The 16,248-nt window shown below is 48.1% G+C and overlaps 1 protein-coding gene across 35 annotated transcripts in view; it reads right to left on the minus strand.

Annotated features, from left to right (window-relative positions):
* Window positions 1–16,248, minus strand: part of SCAPER (S-phase cyclin A associated protein in the ER) — a 221,071-nt gene that overhangs the window by 46,317 nt on the left and 158,506 nt on the right. For all 35 annotated transcript variants that reach the window (XM_074318185.1, XM_074318193.1, XM_074318192.1 and 32 more), the window contains 2 exons: window positions 11,030–11,153; window positions 2,980–3,212 (listed from right to left, as the gene is read on the minus strand). In XM_074318185.1, coding sequence (XP_074174286.1) covers window positions 2,980–3,212; window positions 11,030–11,153 — 357 coding nt within the window. The remainder of the gene's footprint in view (window positions 1–2,979; window positions 3,213–11,029; window positions 11,154–16,248) is intronic.

The raw sequence follows: 16,248 nt of genomic DNA on the forward strand, positions 1-16,248 counted from the left end.
TAAAGAACACAGAATCATTCAAGCATCTTTTCCAACCACAGCAATATGAGACCAGAAATCAACTATAAAAAGAAAGACGGAAAAACCATAAATATGTGGAAATTACACCACATGCTACTGAACAAAACTGGGTCAATGAGGAAATCAAAGAAGACATTAAAAAAAAAAAAACATAGAGGCAAATGGAAATGAAAATACAACATACCAAAATCGATGGGATGCAGCAAAAGCAATTTTAAGAGTGAAGTTCATAGCAATACAGCTCAAGCAACCAGAAAAATTTGAAAAAAAGACCAATGTAACATTACACCCTAAGGAACAAGAAAAAGAAGAAATGAATAAATGAAACTAGGATACAACAGAAGAAAAGAAAAGAAATAGTAGAAATCAGGGCAGAAATAGAGACTAAAAAGACAATAAAAACATCAGTAAAATGAAGAGCTAGTTATTTCAAAAGGTGAACAAAACGGACAAACCTTTAGCCATAGTCAATAAGGAAAAAAGAGAGAAGACTCAGGTAAATGAAGAAATGAAGGAGAATTTACAGTGGACACCACAGAAGTACACAGGGTCATACCAGGATGCTATGATTGGCTGTACGCCACCAAACTGGACAACCTAGAAGAAATGGACAAATTCTTAGAATCAAACAACCTTCCTAGGTTGAATCATGAAGAAATAGGACACCTAAACAAACTGATCATTGTATGGAAATTGAAATAGTAATGAAACCCACTCCCCCCCCAAAAAAAAAAAAAGAAACACGGAAGTGCAGGGACAGACGGCCTCACTGGTAAACTGTGCCATACATTCAAAGATTTAATGCCTATCCTTTTCAAACTATTCCAAAAAATTGAAGAGAAGGAAATGCTTCCTAATTCATGTTACAAGCCCAACATTACCGATACCCAAACCAGGCAAGGATAACAGAAAAAAAGAAAATTATAGGCCAATATCTCTGACAAACATAGATCCAAAAATCCCCAAGAAAACACTAGCAAATCGAATGTAACACATTGGAAGGGTCACCCACCGCAGTCAGGTGGGAGTCATTCCGGGGATGTGAGACTGTTTCCACATCTGCCAATCAATCCACACGGTACGCCACGGAAACAAATGAAGGCTAAAAATCACACGGTCAACTCCACAGATGCAGAAGCAGCCTGTGAAAGCTACCACCCTCAGCGGAGGACAAGGAAGTGACATGCGTCCGTCAGGGTGGTGTGCCCTGCTCCACTCAACTGTGTGGGCACAGTCTAGAAAACAGCACCACAGACTATGCCGGAACTCTTGCCGCCAACTTTTCATTGCTACACATACCAACAGACAGAAGCGCCCAGGTTGTAACAGGGAGTAAAATGAGACTGCTTGTCAGTTCATATCCGAGAAGATGGGAAAGAAAGTATGGCATTAATTAAACACGTTCATCTGCTTCATTTGGCTTTGAGGTATTAGTTGACCCAATTGGACTAACAATGCATCACCTATATGAAACCAACACTCAGCAAAAGGGGTTCAAATCAGAGAGGGACTGGCCTGGGTTTGCTCTGAAGTACTATAGTTGTCAATCCGCTTTTTAAAGTAATTTGTTTTGGCAGGTTGTGCCTGTAATTTTCCCCAATACCTTCCTCCTTCACAAAGGATCTGGTCACTAGAATAACATATGCGTAAATGATGTACTTCCTCCTGGAAGCCCACTGGGACTGCACCAGAGCATCTGGCTGGGCCTCTGCTGCATCACAGCCGAGGCATGTGGCTAAGGGTCCGGCGACAAGAACGCAGGGCTATGGCATCACACCGTGACCCAGGGGAGAATGCAGGCACAGAACGATACTCATCGGCAGAGAGGGTAGGTTCTGCAGTGACCAAAAGATGTGAGGAAACTGAATGGGATCTAGCAACTGAGAGAAAGGCCAGGGACAGTAAAAGCCAGGTGCTGGACACCAAGACGTCGCGGAGCCAGAGCCCAAGTCCTCTCCAGCCTGCAGGGAAGGGCAGGAGGATGGAAGGGGGCTGTGAGCACAGTAACCAAGGGTTGGAAAGACAGCGCATGAAACAACTGATCCCAAGACAGCACAAGAACCCAGAGGAGAGTCAGCAGCTGTCAGAAGAAGCGCAGGGCGGGCATGCTCCTCCTAGGCACCTACCAGGGGCTTCAGAGAGCAGCCAGCTGCATGGCTTCTAAGCCAGGGATCAGGGCAGATCACGGCCAAGTGGCTGACAGGTGTGACAGTAAAGGGCTAGCAGAGCCCCCATGGAAAGTGAGTGTCCTACGTGATTCCAGATTCACAAAGGAAAAAGAGTAGATGTCAAAGTGGGAGTCAAGTGCCCTGGAGAAAAGGTGACCTTGGAAGGAAATGGGATTAACCTTGAACAGGTGTCAAAAACTGCCACTTTTGTGTAGTGGAAAGAATACAGGTGTTGGGGGTCCAGCTAGACCCGAGTTCCAGTCTCAATTCTCCGACCTACTTTAGAACTTATTTCCTACATAACCTTGGGCCAAGCACTTCACCTTCCTGAGCAATTTCTTCCCCCACACAGTCTGCATGAGAAATCCTACACTTCCTGGGCTGCAAAGCCTCTAGTACAATGCCTTATATGTAACGGGTGCTCCATGAACGGTAGCTATTACTAGTGTTTTAAGTCTGAACCAAAGTTATAACCAGAGATGACCTTAGATGGGGGAATTCTCACCAATTATTTGAGTTGGAAAGAGCTGACAGCAAGAAAGTTATCAAAGCTTGGGTATTACCTATTCTAATATCAAATATCTAAATATCAGGGATAACAGATGAGTGTGAACTATATTCCTCTTCATTAATAAGATATCCCTTCTCTCTACCAAATCTGGCATACTTTCTACCAGGAATGTGTGGATGATGATGTGAGAACCACTGCCATGACATGGGCACTGAGATTTAAATTAACATAATTATTTTTTAACAAACAAGAAAGTGTTAAGAAATCTAGCAATTTTACCTGATGAGGTCCTGAACGCGACTGTTAAAAGCATCACCTTGGGAGGATTTGTTTCTCATTTCCTGTGTTGATATTTTTGGTAGAGCTGGCTGGCTGTTTCCATGTGGTCGATTGGCAATCAGGCAGCTGAAAATCACAGAACTGACTTTGAGAAGTCCCGTTGTCAAGCCTTCAAAAACTTGCTTATTTGCATTTCTTCCCAAAATAGCATTATTTTCATCTGGAACATAAACCTAGATGGAAAAAAATAGAGTGATTATGTTTCAGTAAAACCACCGAAAGTGGACAGAGATGATGTGGAGAATTTCTGGAATCCTAAGTAATTTTGAAATTCTAGAGGTGGCTATCTGAATGTTTGACTGTTGGTTGCGAAGTCAGGCTGCTGAGTTCAAATCTCAGCTTTGCCCTCACCAGCTGGGTGGTGTCGGGCAGTCACTACTTCCAAGTGTCAGTTTTCTCATGTGTAAGACAGGGGTAACGACAGTACCTAAAGCAGAGGGTTCTTCTGAGGATTAAAGGAGCTGACACACATCAAATGTTTACCTCATGCCCAGGCATATGGTAAGTGCTCAATAGAGATTACTTGCTCTATGGAATAAATTATATTAAAAATCTGCATAAACTCAGAAAATAAACCAATTGGTAAACTGAAAGCATTGTTTCCTGTGAAAGTTTATTTTAAAACAGCAAACCTAAATTCCTCTATTGAGATGACAGCTGCATTTCTTCTTACAAAAGGGAAAACCAGCTTTTTCCTAAGCCACGGGGTCCCATTCAGCTCTCCGTGTATAGCCTGCAGGAAGTGACGCGTCATGATGAGTCGGGCCGAGGAGTCTGCATGAGGTTAGACAAGCCCCTTTACCTGCCTGCGTCACTGTGAAGGGAGGTACCCACAGTACCTATGAGCCAACGTACGGGTGTTCTGCTGCACGGGGAAGCCCCACAAGTGCCAGGTGCCACTATGGCTACCGCTCTTTCCCACAAGAGGCAAAGCCTCCATGTACGTGTGTGAGTGCCAGCCTCACAGGCAGGGACCAGAGGTACCACGGCCACACACGCTCACCCAGGCCGCAACTCTGGGTCTAGGCCAGGCCCACTGGCTACGAGGCTCACTCTTCCCAGGGAGCGGAGGGCTCCTGCGAAGGCCACACTGCCAAGGAAGGGGCAGAGGCAGAAAGCTAAGTGTGGGGACAAAGGACACGCGCTGCCACTCCAAGCGCTGGGCCCCAGGCCTTCAGAGCGACTCTCACACTCCCAGGCCTGGTTTGTGTACCTGCCTCCCTGCTGCGGCTACGATGAAGCTCCCAACAGGTAATGAATGGGAAAGCACGCGGGAGCCCTTAACTCGGCAATGCGCTCACTTGGGAACAGGCGGCCCTGTCTCATTCTCACTCTACCAGCACCAGTCCTACAAATAAGTGACCCCGGCTCCTCATACATGACAAACGCTCCCTCCGTTCTTCCCTGCTGCTGTTACCGCACACGTCCCATGACAGTCACTCTTCAAAGAACAGCCTTGTTCAGGTCTTGTGGCCAGAAGCTGCCCCCAACCACTGAGACACCACTCAGCGCGTCTTAGAGTAGCATCTCTCTGCCATGGGTGCTCTCATCAACTGCTGACAGTGCCCTGTGAGACGCTCTGGTGGCACAGAGCAGCCACACAGGCCTCTCCAGGGTGTGGCCGGCACGACCCAGCCTCTCCCGACACACCGGTGGTGCAGGCTGGGGGCTGAGCCCAGGATTGCGCAGTCCGGCGGGATGAGCCAGGTCATGCTGCACTGAAACACGCCTTGAAACCCTCGGTGGCAGCCAACTGTAAAGCGTCCCTTCTCCCTCAAATGACATGTCCATCCCAGGCAGGATGGGGCTCTATAGCCTCGCTGTCCTTCCTCTGGAGCACCAGCGAAAAAGCAACACCCCCCCAACAGAACTTCCTAAGACGACGGAAATGTTTTAAGCGACGCCGTCCTGTATCTCTGCGAGCCATGCGTGGCTACTGAGCGCTTGGAATGTGCTGTAACTCGGGGACTGAAGTTTTCATTTTAATGTAAACTGCGGCCGGTGTGCTGGACAGCACAGAGCACTGCAGGGCAGTAGCAGAGGAAAAAGATCTTGGGAAGGTCTTGTGCCAACATGAAATGTGTCACCTGGAAGTGACATGCAGCACTCCTGCTCACGCTTTACTGGCCAGAACTAAGCACACAGTCAGTCCAACCCAAGCACAGGGTAGCCCTACTATGTGCCTGAGAAGAGGGGAGAGTCAGATTCCCGGGTGCTCAGCAGTACTGACTGCATCATACTCTTTCTTCACTGGGACCGCAAACATTATTTCCAGCCAAGGTGTTTGGTAAATGAGGACTATACTTCCTTTCTGGCACAAATTTCTGTTCTCACTCAGCTAACTTTTGCATATGTTGAATTTCCTATTTATAGATCATTAATTCATTGTCAGCTTTTCCGGTTACAGTGGGGCTTCCTCAGGTTCAAACACACATGGGATTGTTGCTGCTGCTTCTCCTCCAATGGAGACACTCTCCCTGGATGCACCCTCCTGCTCCCGTCTGACTGGTCCCCGTCGGCCACCACACAGCTCTCATTCCAGGGCGCCCTTCGCCTGGAGCTGGGAACTCCTTCCACCCCTCCCTTCTTATCTCCTGGATTCCCGTCTTCCTTTTCTTCCATGTAGTGCTCTCATTCTGTTGTAGGATCTATTCTAACAACCTCCTAAGAAAGGGGCATGGGAAGAAAAATTCTGAAAATACCTTCATGCCATCCTTACACTTGTCTGATAGCTGGACTGGATGTAGGATCCTGGTCAGGGCTAATTTTCCTTCCAGTTTCGAAGGGCTGCTCCAGTGTTTGTGAGTTCAAGGCCGTTGCTGAGAAGTCCAACCTAAGCCCTCACTCATGCTCTGTATCCTCGCTTTTGTCCTCTCTGGACACTGTGAGGGAATTCTTATCCCCGAGTTCCTGGATCTTGGTGTGGCTCTTTCTTCAGCTTTTGTGCAACGACTCAGTGGTCTTTTCATCCTGAAAGTCAATGCGCTTCACTCCTGGGTCAATTTCCCGCATTACCTCTTTGCTAATTTCCTCCCATTCATTTTTTCTGTTAGATTTTGGTCCCAAACTCAGCCTCTAATTTTCTTATATTCTTTTCTTCTGCTTTTCATCTCCTTGTATTCTGTCCTTACTTCTTAAGTCATTTCCTTAACTTTATTTTCCAGTCCTTCTACCAAACCAAGTTTTGCATTCAATCATATTTTTCATTTTCAGGAAACTTCTTGGCTCCCTGTATGTTTTGTTCTTCTAACAACTTGGTTTTGTCTCATGAGGACAAGCCCCAGATCACCCCACAGAGAAGGAACTCCAAGGAAACAGACGAGCAGGGAACAAAGGGAATCTTTAAAAAGTATGATATCCCAGAAACGAGAAAAAACTGCTTAGATGCTCTAAGTCCCATTTACTACTTGGACAGACAGTGACTCTTACCCCAGGTCTGGAAGAAGACAGAGATGGAACCAAGTTACTCAGGACATGGGGACACCAGGAACGGCCATAGAAGAGATCATACACTCAGCCCTTTTCCCATGAATGTGAGAAAATAGAGAGGACATGTTATATACTCTTTAGGCCTGGGGGATATGGGGTTTCATTCTTGTGAAACTGTTCCAGGAGAAGAGATGTGTGAATACTGACAGCTGGGTTTCTCTGGTGGAAAAGTGGGTCTCTGCTTCCTCATCCAAACTGAAGCCCCTCACTCAGTTTGTATGCAGCTTGTGGTTGGATACAGACCACAACGCTACACTTAGTGATCTATCTGTGCATCAATCTGCCTCTTATTTAGACTTCCAGCCAATCCCCTCCCCCTTCTAGCTCCACCTATGTCCTCATTTTTTGACACACCCAGTAGTCCTAATTCCTGGGGTTTGTGACACAAAATGTCTTCTGGCACTCTTTCGCCTGCTAATTTCAGTTTTAGCTTTTAGGCAACTGTGTCTCAATCACATGTTTTCCAGATTAAAACACGCTTGCTTCCATTTCCTTCCCACTGTCTTTGTCCTACAGGATTCAGGACTTTATCAATTTACTGTAATATTCATGGGGCCTTCAGACAGACAGAATGTAACTTACATATTCAACCAGCCACACTTTTAAATTAATTCAATAAATCCCCTGAAGACACAACTTTCTTTTTCTTTTACACACTACAACAGGAATACGAGACATACACTTCTGGGTTACGTCACTGTTCTTCACTCATCACACACTTTTCTATTCCTTTCTTTTCAAAATCTTGCACTGATTTTCATCATTAAGTATTCCAAATAAAACAGTATGCATGCAGAAGTAGCAACCTTTCTCTTATCTAGAAGTATTTTATCCAGTAATTGCATCTTTTAAAAATATAGTTGAGCTCAAGAAGAAATCCAAAAGACTTCTGAGATACCCAAATTCCCATCCCTTGCCCAATCACTTGCTCCTCTGGCATCTGAATATACACCATATATATGGGCAAGGGGTCAGAGGGATACGATGCTCACCCTAAGGGTCATTCAGAGCCAACAGACTGGTTTTACAAACAGCTGGGACAAGCCATGGCTTACTGGTTTATAGAAGGACAGAACAAAATATCAAAGAGAAAAGCGGTGACCATTTTAGAGGCAGGCCCTAGCAACTGTGGTACTAATTCTGGAGGCAGACAAGAAAAGACAGACATAAGAGCGCAAAAGGCACTTTAAGGTGACAGTCATATGGCTTCATAACTTAGACTCCCTCGTCTGTATTTCCTCTGAAGTTATTATTTACTATAAATCGGTGTGACTGCTTATGCTCAAAATGACAACCTGAAGGTTCCAAGCAACAGCCAGGTCACAAGCCACACTTCTTTGGGCGGGGGCGGCACAGAAAGCAGGGCGAAAACGAACGGCTGTTAGGTCTGCCCACTGTGCCAGGTGCTGAAGCTTGTCCTATGTCACTGCAGTTCATTTCTACAGATTTCTGAAGCAAAGCTCAGAGAGAACAAGCGACATGCCCCAGTTTCGTAGTTACTTAACAGAAGAGCTGGGCTTGACCCCGAGCTGATCAGACTCTAAGGGTCATGTGCTTCCTCTCAGCCCACACTGACTTCCTTCCATTGGGTTTCTCTTTTACCAAGGCTCCGGGAGAAATCTGGTCTCCGTGGAGGGAGGTGGAAACTGGTCACAGGTCAGACACTGCCTTTCAGATGTCTCTTCCATTTAAAAAAAAAAAAAAGGAAAAAGGATTCCACAAGAGCTTTATTCTTGGCCAGCGGGCAAGAAATATTGTAGCTAAGGGTTGTGGAGATCACTCTGGGTGACACAGACTAACCTCATTATTCAGAAACCGTAAATGCACTTTGAGGACCAATTGTCACTTCTTCATCAGCCCCAAGAAGCCAGCTTAATGTAAAGCGAATCAAGTTGATTTTCATACCGATCTTGTATTCTCTGTCCATAGCTGACAACATTTGCCTTCCTATTTCATTGGGGCTTTCTGCTTAATGTTAGAAACACCACTTTGGCAGTTATCCATAAAGTGAATGCAAACTGACAAGCATCTCAGACCAAGTGGCCGCAATGGAAACACCGGTGGTGGCCTGCAGGGGCCACGCCTCCCGCTGGGCTGGGTCGGGCTGGGGAGAAGGCTGGGCCTTCCTGGACTGAGCAGGCTCTCTTCCTCAGCACCACTTCCTATTTCCAACAGTCTTCCTCACATTCAGTTCCATTACCTGCTCACAGTTTTCTATAGGGTTTTCTTTTTTTCTATGTAATTTCCTCACTCAGTACTGATTCTTTCACTGCGAGATTGAGTTTTCTCTTGCTAATTTCATCCAGGAAGTAATTTCAAAACTGCCTCATGAAGGAAGGAGGGGCTTATCTTCTGAGACTGAAAAGTTCTTTCTAGTCTTCCAAATGAGGTTTGATACGCGGAACCGTGCAGGGGAAGCTGCCTCCACTGGGCAGCATACCCGACTCAGTGCGGCTCTCTGGACTGCTATCTTTTGTCTAGCTGCCCATCACTGGTATGTGCCAGAGGCAAAACAACCCCTTCACAGCCTGCTTTTTGGGACACTCAGCATATAAAATGCACACCTAGAGTTCTGAGATACACTTACAGGCCGACACCTGAGTCTGAACTTCTTCCAAGGGTCCACGGCAAGAGGAGCCACATCGTCCTCTCCCCAGGCCAGTGCCCTGACGTACTGCACACCTGGCTCACCTGAGTCTGGAACACGTTTCCTCTGGGTGGCGGGTGGTCTGGGGAGGGAATGGAAGGCAGCGGTGCTGGTAACGGCCACCTGCGGGCATGTATTTTACTAGGCTGGCCTGGGAAAAAACAGCCAGGCAGTTTTAGGCTTTTCTGAGTCTGTCACTCCTAAGGCAGAATTCTCAAACCACAATTTCTCTTGAACAGATGCAAGGTGTTTGCTCTAGCAAACTTCATCGGAATACACTGCACGGTCATCACCTCACGTACAGCAGCAGCACGTTACAGTTTGACTTTATGTACCTAGTCTTACAAAGTCTCCCCGTCCTCTCCAAAGACATCTGACCTGGGCTTGACTGACTCCTGGCTCTGTGATCTATTACCTGCGTGGTAGCCTTGGGCAAGCCAGCCCCTCTGGGACTCAAGTTTCCGCATGAGTAAAATGGGATAATAACGCTGACTCCATGTTTTAAAAATTAAATGAGCCAATATAAATATTAAAATGGCTGGAACAGAAGGCCATCCAATAAATGCTAAGTATTTTCTCCTAGTCCCCGATGTTTCCACCATTTCTGATAAAATTTTGTGCTCAAATGTCTTGCCCATCTTTTAATGCCTTCTCTCACAGATAAAACCACATCTAACTTGCCCTCAAACAATGACTCTGGGTTGTGCTGCGTGACAGTCCTAGGTCTCTCACTGCCAGGAACCAGCCCAATAGGGCTTCATCACTCCCTTTCTGACTTTCAGCTTGAGACACATGGGGATCCACTGATTCATACACATGTTCATGGACTATGTACTCAACCTGCTACGAATCAGGCCCTGGGTTAGGCTCTTGGAGACCGTGATAAGGTCTCGCGGATTTTACGGCCAGCAGGGGAGACGGACAAGGGAACAGTGTGTACAATTCAGTATGAGCGATGCCAGAGAGACGGAAGGCCTAGGAGCACACACGGAGGATCCCTAACGTAGACTTGGAGAGGGTTGTTAGGTTGGGGAGGTTTCACGAGGAAGGTACCACTGTGTCTCAGCTAAGGCTGAGTGTGGAGTGTGAGGAATCGAGCAGATGGGGGAGGAGAGGGCACGGCACCAGGCGTGAGAGCACGAAGGGCTGTGGGAAGTGTGCGCTGAACACAAGCACATGGGTCCTGAAGAGGAAATCTCCTGCATGGGGAACTTACAGCTTGAGGGCGATTTTGTGCCGCTACCTCAGGGGCTCCGAAACCTCCCCAGGACATCTCTGGCCCCAGGGCCAGGTCTGGAGACTGCAGGTGACCATCCTAAAGCTTTGGAAATCAACCAAGCTTAGCTAGTGCACATCTGGAACTGAAGTAACACCTAAGGCTACCACTGGTTGCTTGCTCCCGTTTCAAAGGACAACAGACAGGGGAGTTCCCTGCTTTGAAAAAGAGAAAATCAGCAGCCATCACCAATCCCTTTGTAAACTGAGCTGGCAAGACAGGTTCAGAGGCTTCCCAGCTCTCCTGCTCCGCCCCCCACCCCCCCACCCCCAGGTGCTCCTCCTGGGCCTGCAGCTCGGGCTGTGAGCCCACCTGATTCAAAAGCCCAGTCTAACCGGATCAATGTGGGGGTCTGACAAATGTCACAGTACATGTTCCATTGAATGGTGGAACCTAGAAGAGTCCAATATGAGATTTTCAAATTAGGAGGCTTCTCTGCCAGGCCCTAGTGCACTCTCCCAACCACTTGCACTTTTGGTCATCTGGAGAGTAAATAAGCTGAATTCTTTTGGTTTTCTCCACAGGAAATATTTCTCAAGCCTTAACTGCTTCTAAGTCAAAGCAATAATATCACATACCGTCAAGTAGTGTAGCAAGAGGTCCATTAAGAAGGTAATCTTGTTACTAAACAGAACATCAGTGCAGTTTTCTGAGCAGTTGTTGCAGGTGAGGTTGTAAACATTGATTGCACTGCACACAGACCTAACAGAAGGAGAAAAACACCATTTATAAAGTCTGAGCATGTCTTCTCTAAGCAATTTAAATACATAAAAGGAACAGTACGAAGTGACTAGCGTGGGATGGAAGTCAGTCTGAAAACAAGCCAGTATTACTAGGTGCAAGGCCCGTCGGCTAGGGGGGAAAGCTTGTAGTTAGAGCCAAAGCCTAGTGTCCGTCAGTACCACTCCTGCCCCCGATTCATTTCTCGGTTGTGGCCGCAGGCAATGGAGACGTAGTTCCCAGTGTGTCCAGAACCTAAGCCTGATGTCACCCAGGACATTGGGGTCAGAACTCTTTGGATGATGTGGGGGCTGCAGATCTCCCGGCCCATGGCACGTGCAGCTGAGCATGGGAGAAGGGCCATGCGGAGCAGCCAGGCTCTCCCTGGGCGACGAGACCTGCAGAGCTCTGGGAGGTGAGCAGCGCCCTCCTGGAGGCTGCACAGACACGCAGCCCATGTGCCTCCACAGGGGAGGACCGACAGAGCACACGGGCTGCGCTCACATTGATGGAAGAAACGTTTTCCTCCTGGGGTTTCAGAAAATGTATATGCCGCTGTTGAAAAAGCTGTGGAACAAACTCAGTGGGCACCCTCCTGGGTGCTCTGAGGACTGGGATGCAAACCTGCACGGCACAAGTGGCCTGATTCAACCTGCTGCTTGAGTCCAAGGTGAACATGACCTGACCGAGTCCTTACAGCCAGTCCCCTAGGACAGTGACTCTGACAGTGCGACGCATGCACTCCCAGCATCAGTACCACCGGGGACAGCTGAGAAATGCAGACCCGCAGCCTCCACCCCAGACCTAGGACGGAGACTTGGGGTGGCGGCCGCAGCATGTGTTTCAACGAGCCCTGCAGGTAACCCGGATGCGCCTGCAAGGTGGAGAAGCACTGCTCAGACAGGGCCTACAGTCTGCCTGGGCTGGAAGCACCTAGAGCTTTCAAAGCAGCGAGGGGCCTAGGCTGCTCCCGAGAAACCCGCCGGTTTCAAAGCCCTTGGCAGTTGTCATGTGCAGCCCGAGCAGAGAGGCACAGGTCTAAGAACCACACGGACGGGAGTGTGGGCGAGCGGGCTCATTCATTCAACAGCCATCCCAGTACCTACGGCTTTGCAGGCGCGGTGCTCGGCGGGCAAGACAGATGCTCTGTCCTCATGGAGCTGATGCTCCAGTGGGAGAGAGACGGTGAAGAGAGCCCCTGTTGGACCTGCCGTCACCTGTGTGTGCACAAAGCCCTACCTTGTCACATAACTGATGGTTCCTGAAAACTGGACATAATCAAACACACTAGTGAAGAGGAGACACACTGGAGTCAGATATACCCATTCGCATCTACTCCCGTCATTTGAGATTTTGGCAAGTTACTAATTTTACATCATAGCATCCATTTTGTCACCTACAAAACTGGGATGACAACACCTCAGCTTCACATGGTTGTCATAAAAATTAAATGAGACAACAGATGCAAAGTACCCAGGATAGTACCTGGCGCGTGTTAAAATTCTGAGTAAACGGCAGTCTTGATTGGGATTGTCGGTGCTATTATTCGTGTTGTGAATGAGGCATAGATGAAGTGTTCTGAGTAAACGACGGCAGGCTGCCTTACAGGAGCTAGTGTTTCCAGGACAGTAACGCACAGAGCTTCTCTGAGCCCTTCATGGCACACTGGCATGAACCACGAAAAGGCTCCCAGGTGAAGGGAGCCACTAGGAGGCTCAGCTGAGTGGCCCCGCTCAGTCCCTGAGCACCATACGGAAGACCTTGGCCCACACGTGATCGTATTTGGAGGACCTACCTCACAAACCTGTCACAAGTTCCAATCAGGACCGTTTCATTTATTAGATAACATATGTAGATTTTGCAAAAGAGTGCTTTTCTTTTTAATTTAAAAATAACGTATTTATAATTATAAAAATAATTTTCAAAATAACTGTAGTCATTTTAGGACAGAAAAGTACAAAGAAAGAGTAAAAATCTATCTAGAAAGAATCTGGTATTTGTACTTTCAGGTTTTTTTCCTACTCTTGTAAGAATGTTTACTTAACAAACCCATAATGAATATTTCTCCATGACATTTAGTATTCTTCTGTTAACAATGCTCTTCAATTGTTTTACAAAGCAGCACAATGCTTTCTTACTCAGAAGCATAAAGCATGGAACAGGTGAAATCAGAGTTGCTCTGACTGAGGCAGAAGTGGCAGAGCCAGGGCCCCACTCTGCCCGTTTTGCCCACAGAGCCTGGAAGGGCTCCGTGAGGCCTGGGATTCAATCCCCTGGAGTATAGTAAAATGGACTGAGCTTTGCTACAACTGAAATTTAATTCGGTAACTTTCTGAATAGGAATGAGGACCAGAGTACAACCCACAACAAAAGGGGTATGAGGTGAAAAGCACCTCCCTGTTCCTTCTGTCCCTTAGTCACTCAGTTCCTCACCTTCCAGATCACCACGGTCACTAGTGTACGTAGCCTTCCAGAGACCGTCTGTATGTGTAAGAGCTGCTCTCCCTGCACAAGCAGGGCCATACAGGGTTGGGAGGTTGAAGGGAGTCCCAGTCACCTCCCTGTGGCTCTGGGCTGCTTTGGAAATGGATGCTTTCCGGCAGCCGCAGAGCAGCTCCTACTTCCTGGTGCCGGGTATTAGGAACCATGGGGTAACATGTGCTACTTGATGTGATTTCTTAACCTCGGGCCTGCGGCATCACATACCTGTTCTCTGGATTCCTGGGCATGAGAGACAGTTCTATGTAGCAGTAGCTTCCTGCCTCCCTTCCTAGCTTGCGTAGCCCTCAGAGAGAAGCATCCCCTGCGGACCTGGTGGTTTTGCTGTGGAGTCATCCAGAAGTCTACAACCACTTCCAACAAGTTTGTAAGCCTCCAGTGTCTTATTCGATATTCTTTCCCTGATAAAAATACTCAAACTGATATACATGGCATGATTTTAAAAGGCTGAACGGAGTCACCCTATGGATATACAATGTTACTTTAACCACTCCCCTTACTATTGTTGTGTCCAATTTTCAATGTTATAAATAATGCCGTTTGTTAACAGAGTTCTTAGTTCCAAACCACAGGAAGAAAGTTCTGGTTGATTTAGATGGAAAGGGAATTAACTGACAGGCTACTGGGTATATCATCAGATTTAGAAAACACAGGCACAGAAGTTACATTGCCAGGATCAACACTCAAACCCCACACCCCCAAGCTGATCTGCTGAAAAATCCGCTGGACAGCACATGCCACGGCTTGAATGTGCCTGTGACTTTGGACACCAGGTGTCGCTGCCGGCAGCTGTCCAAGGAAGAGTTTGGGATGTCCCTGCCTCTTCATCAGCTCCAGAACAGAAGCCTGGAGTGGGTGGGAGGGGCTGTGAAGCCTGCACCTAGACACAAGGGAGACAGGAAGCCAGCACCTGGTGTCCGCAGATTCTACAGCAGGAGGGCCCCTTACATGCTCGGCAGCTCCACAACACAACCCATGTTCACTGCAGTTCATCTTCCTCCTTAGGAGAAACCTCTAGGGAGCATGATTTGGGGCAAAGGACACGAACGCTGTTCAGATTTTTGACAGACATCGCCCAATTCAAACTGCCCTTCAGAAAAAAAAATATTTGAACTAATTTATATTCCTAGAAGAAGAGTGTCTCTGTGCTTTTACCAACACTGCATAATCTCATTAAAAAAAAAATCTTTACTGGGGAGATCCAAGATGGCGGAGTAGATAAACATTGCTTTCTTCCGTGAACACATTAAAATTACAACTAAATTATAGAACAGTGAACCTGGAGAAGCATGTTAAGTCTGGCTGAATAGAAGGTTTATAATGAAGGATACAAAGAAGGAGCCATGTGGAGGCTAGAAGGAGGAGTGGAAACGCCAACCAGTCCCACCTGCATGTGGTGGCTGAGAAACAGGTGGGATATCCTGGCCGAGGAGGATTCTCCCAGAGGAGCGATGGACCCCAGCCCCCCACACTGGCCTCAACAGCCCAGAGTACTGGTGCCGGGAAGAGGAGCCCCCACAACACCTGGCTGTGAAAAACAGAGGGGATTCTAACCATCTGGATGGAACAGAGGCGGCGGGAAACCTAGACATTCTCTTAAATGGCCCGTGCACAGACTCACTTGGTCCTAGGCACTCACCTTGGGCTCCAGCGGACTGATGGTGACTCGAGGGTTTATCCGAGACATACGGGGTGGGGGTGGGGTGCAGACTGAGGTGTATCGCTTCTCAGGGAGAGCTGGAGGAGAGTCGGCATTTCCCTGTGAAGAGACCCTCCTCCCCAGTGGCCAGCAGGCGGAAGCCATCTTTCCTGCATTGAGCCCGCCCCCTACGCTTCCGGCCAAATCTGAATCTGATTGGCTGGATGAGCTCTGCAGCTCCACCCTGCTGACTCATTGAGACCCCAACCCACCCATCTCCCCCAAAGCCTGAGGCACTTTCTCAGGGAGCAGCCAACCCCACCCACATTGCACTCTTCCTACGAAAACTCTCCGGGTCTATGGGCCCCAAGTGGGCTGCGACTGGCCTCGGTGAGCTCTGAGACTTTTGTTGAGTAGTTCCAGGCTCAGCACTGGCACCAAACCAGAATACACATTAACCTGGTGACCACAACTCTTCCGACTAAAGTGACTCCCTGAGACCCTGCCTCACCGAACCCATGTACCACACAAGGCTTCATCAGGGGATGAACCTTAGGGGAGCTGACAAGTGGCAGCAAGATTTGAGGTGTCCTGGCTTTTTGCGGAGCTACCCCAGGCCTGTTGCTGGTAGCGGTCACCCTCGATTGGCAGTGTGGCCTCTCCCATGTGCCTCCAGATTTCATACACGCTGCAAACAACTGCAGATTGCTTTGGAGCTCCTACCAGGTAGCCCCCCAGCTGGTCACAGGCAGTGGCTGACCTGAGCCTGCACTGGAGCCCCTCTCAAGAGGCCCCAGAACCAACATACTTGGAGATTGGCTTTTGACCACAGCAGGGTACTGCCTAATTAGCCCCACAAGTGGCACACCCAAAGGGCTGTCTCAACAGGCACCAGAATCCACTGGGGCAAATCCCACTCAGTGGGGTAAGCGCCCCACA

The sequence above is a fragment of the Rhinolophus sinicus genome, linkage group LG13, assembly GCF_036562045.2.
Source record: "Rhinolophus sinicus isolate RSC01 linkage group LG13, ASM3656204v1, whole genome shotgun sequence".
Taxonomy (NCBI): Eukaryota; Metazoa; Chordata; class Mammalia; order Chiroptera; family Rhinolophidae; genus Rhinolophus; species Rhinolophus sinicus.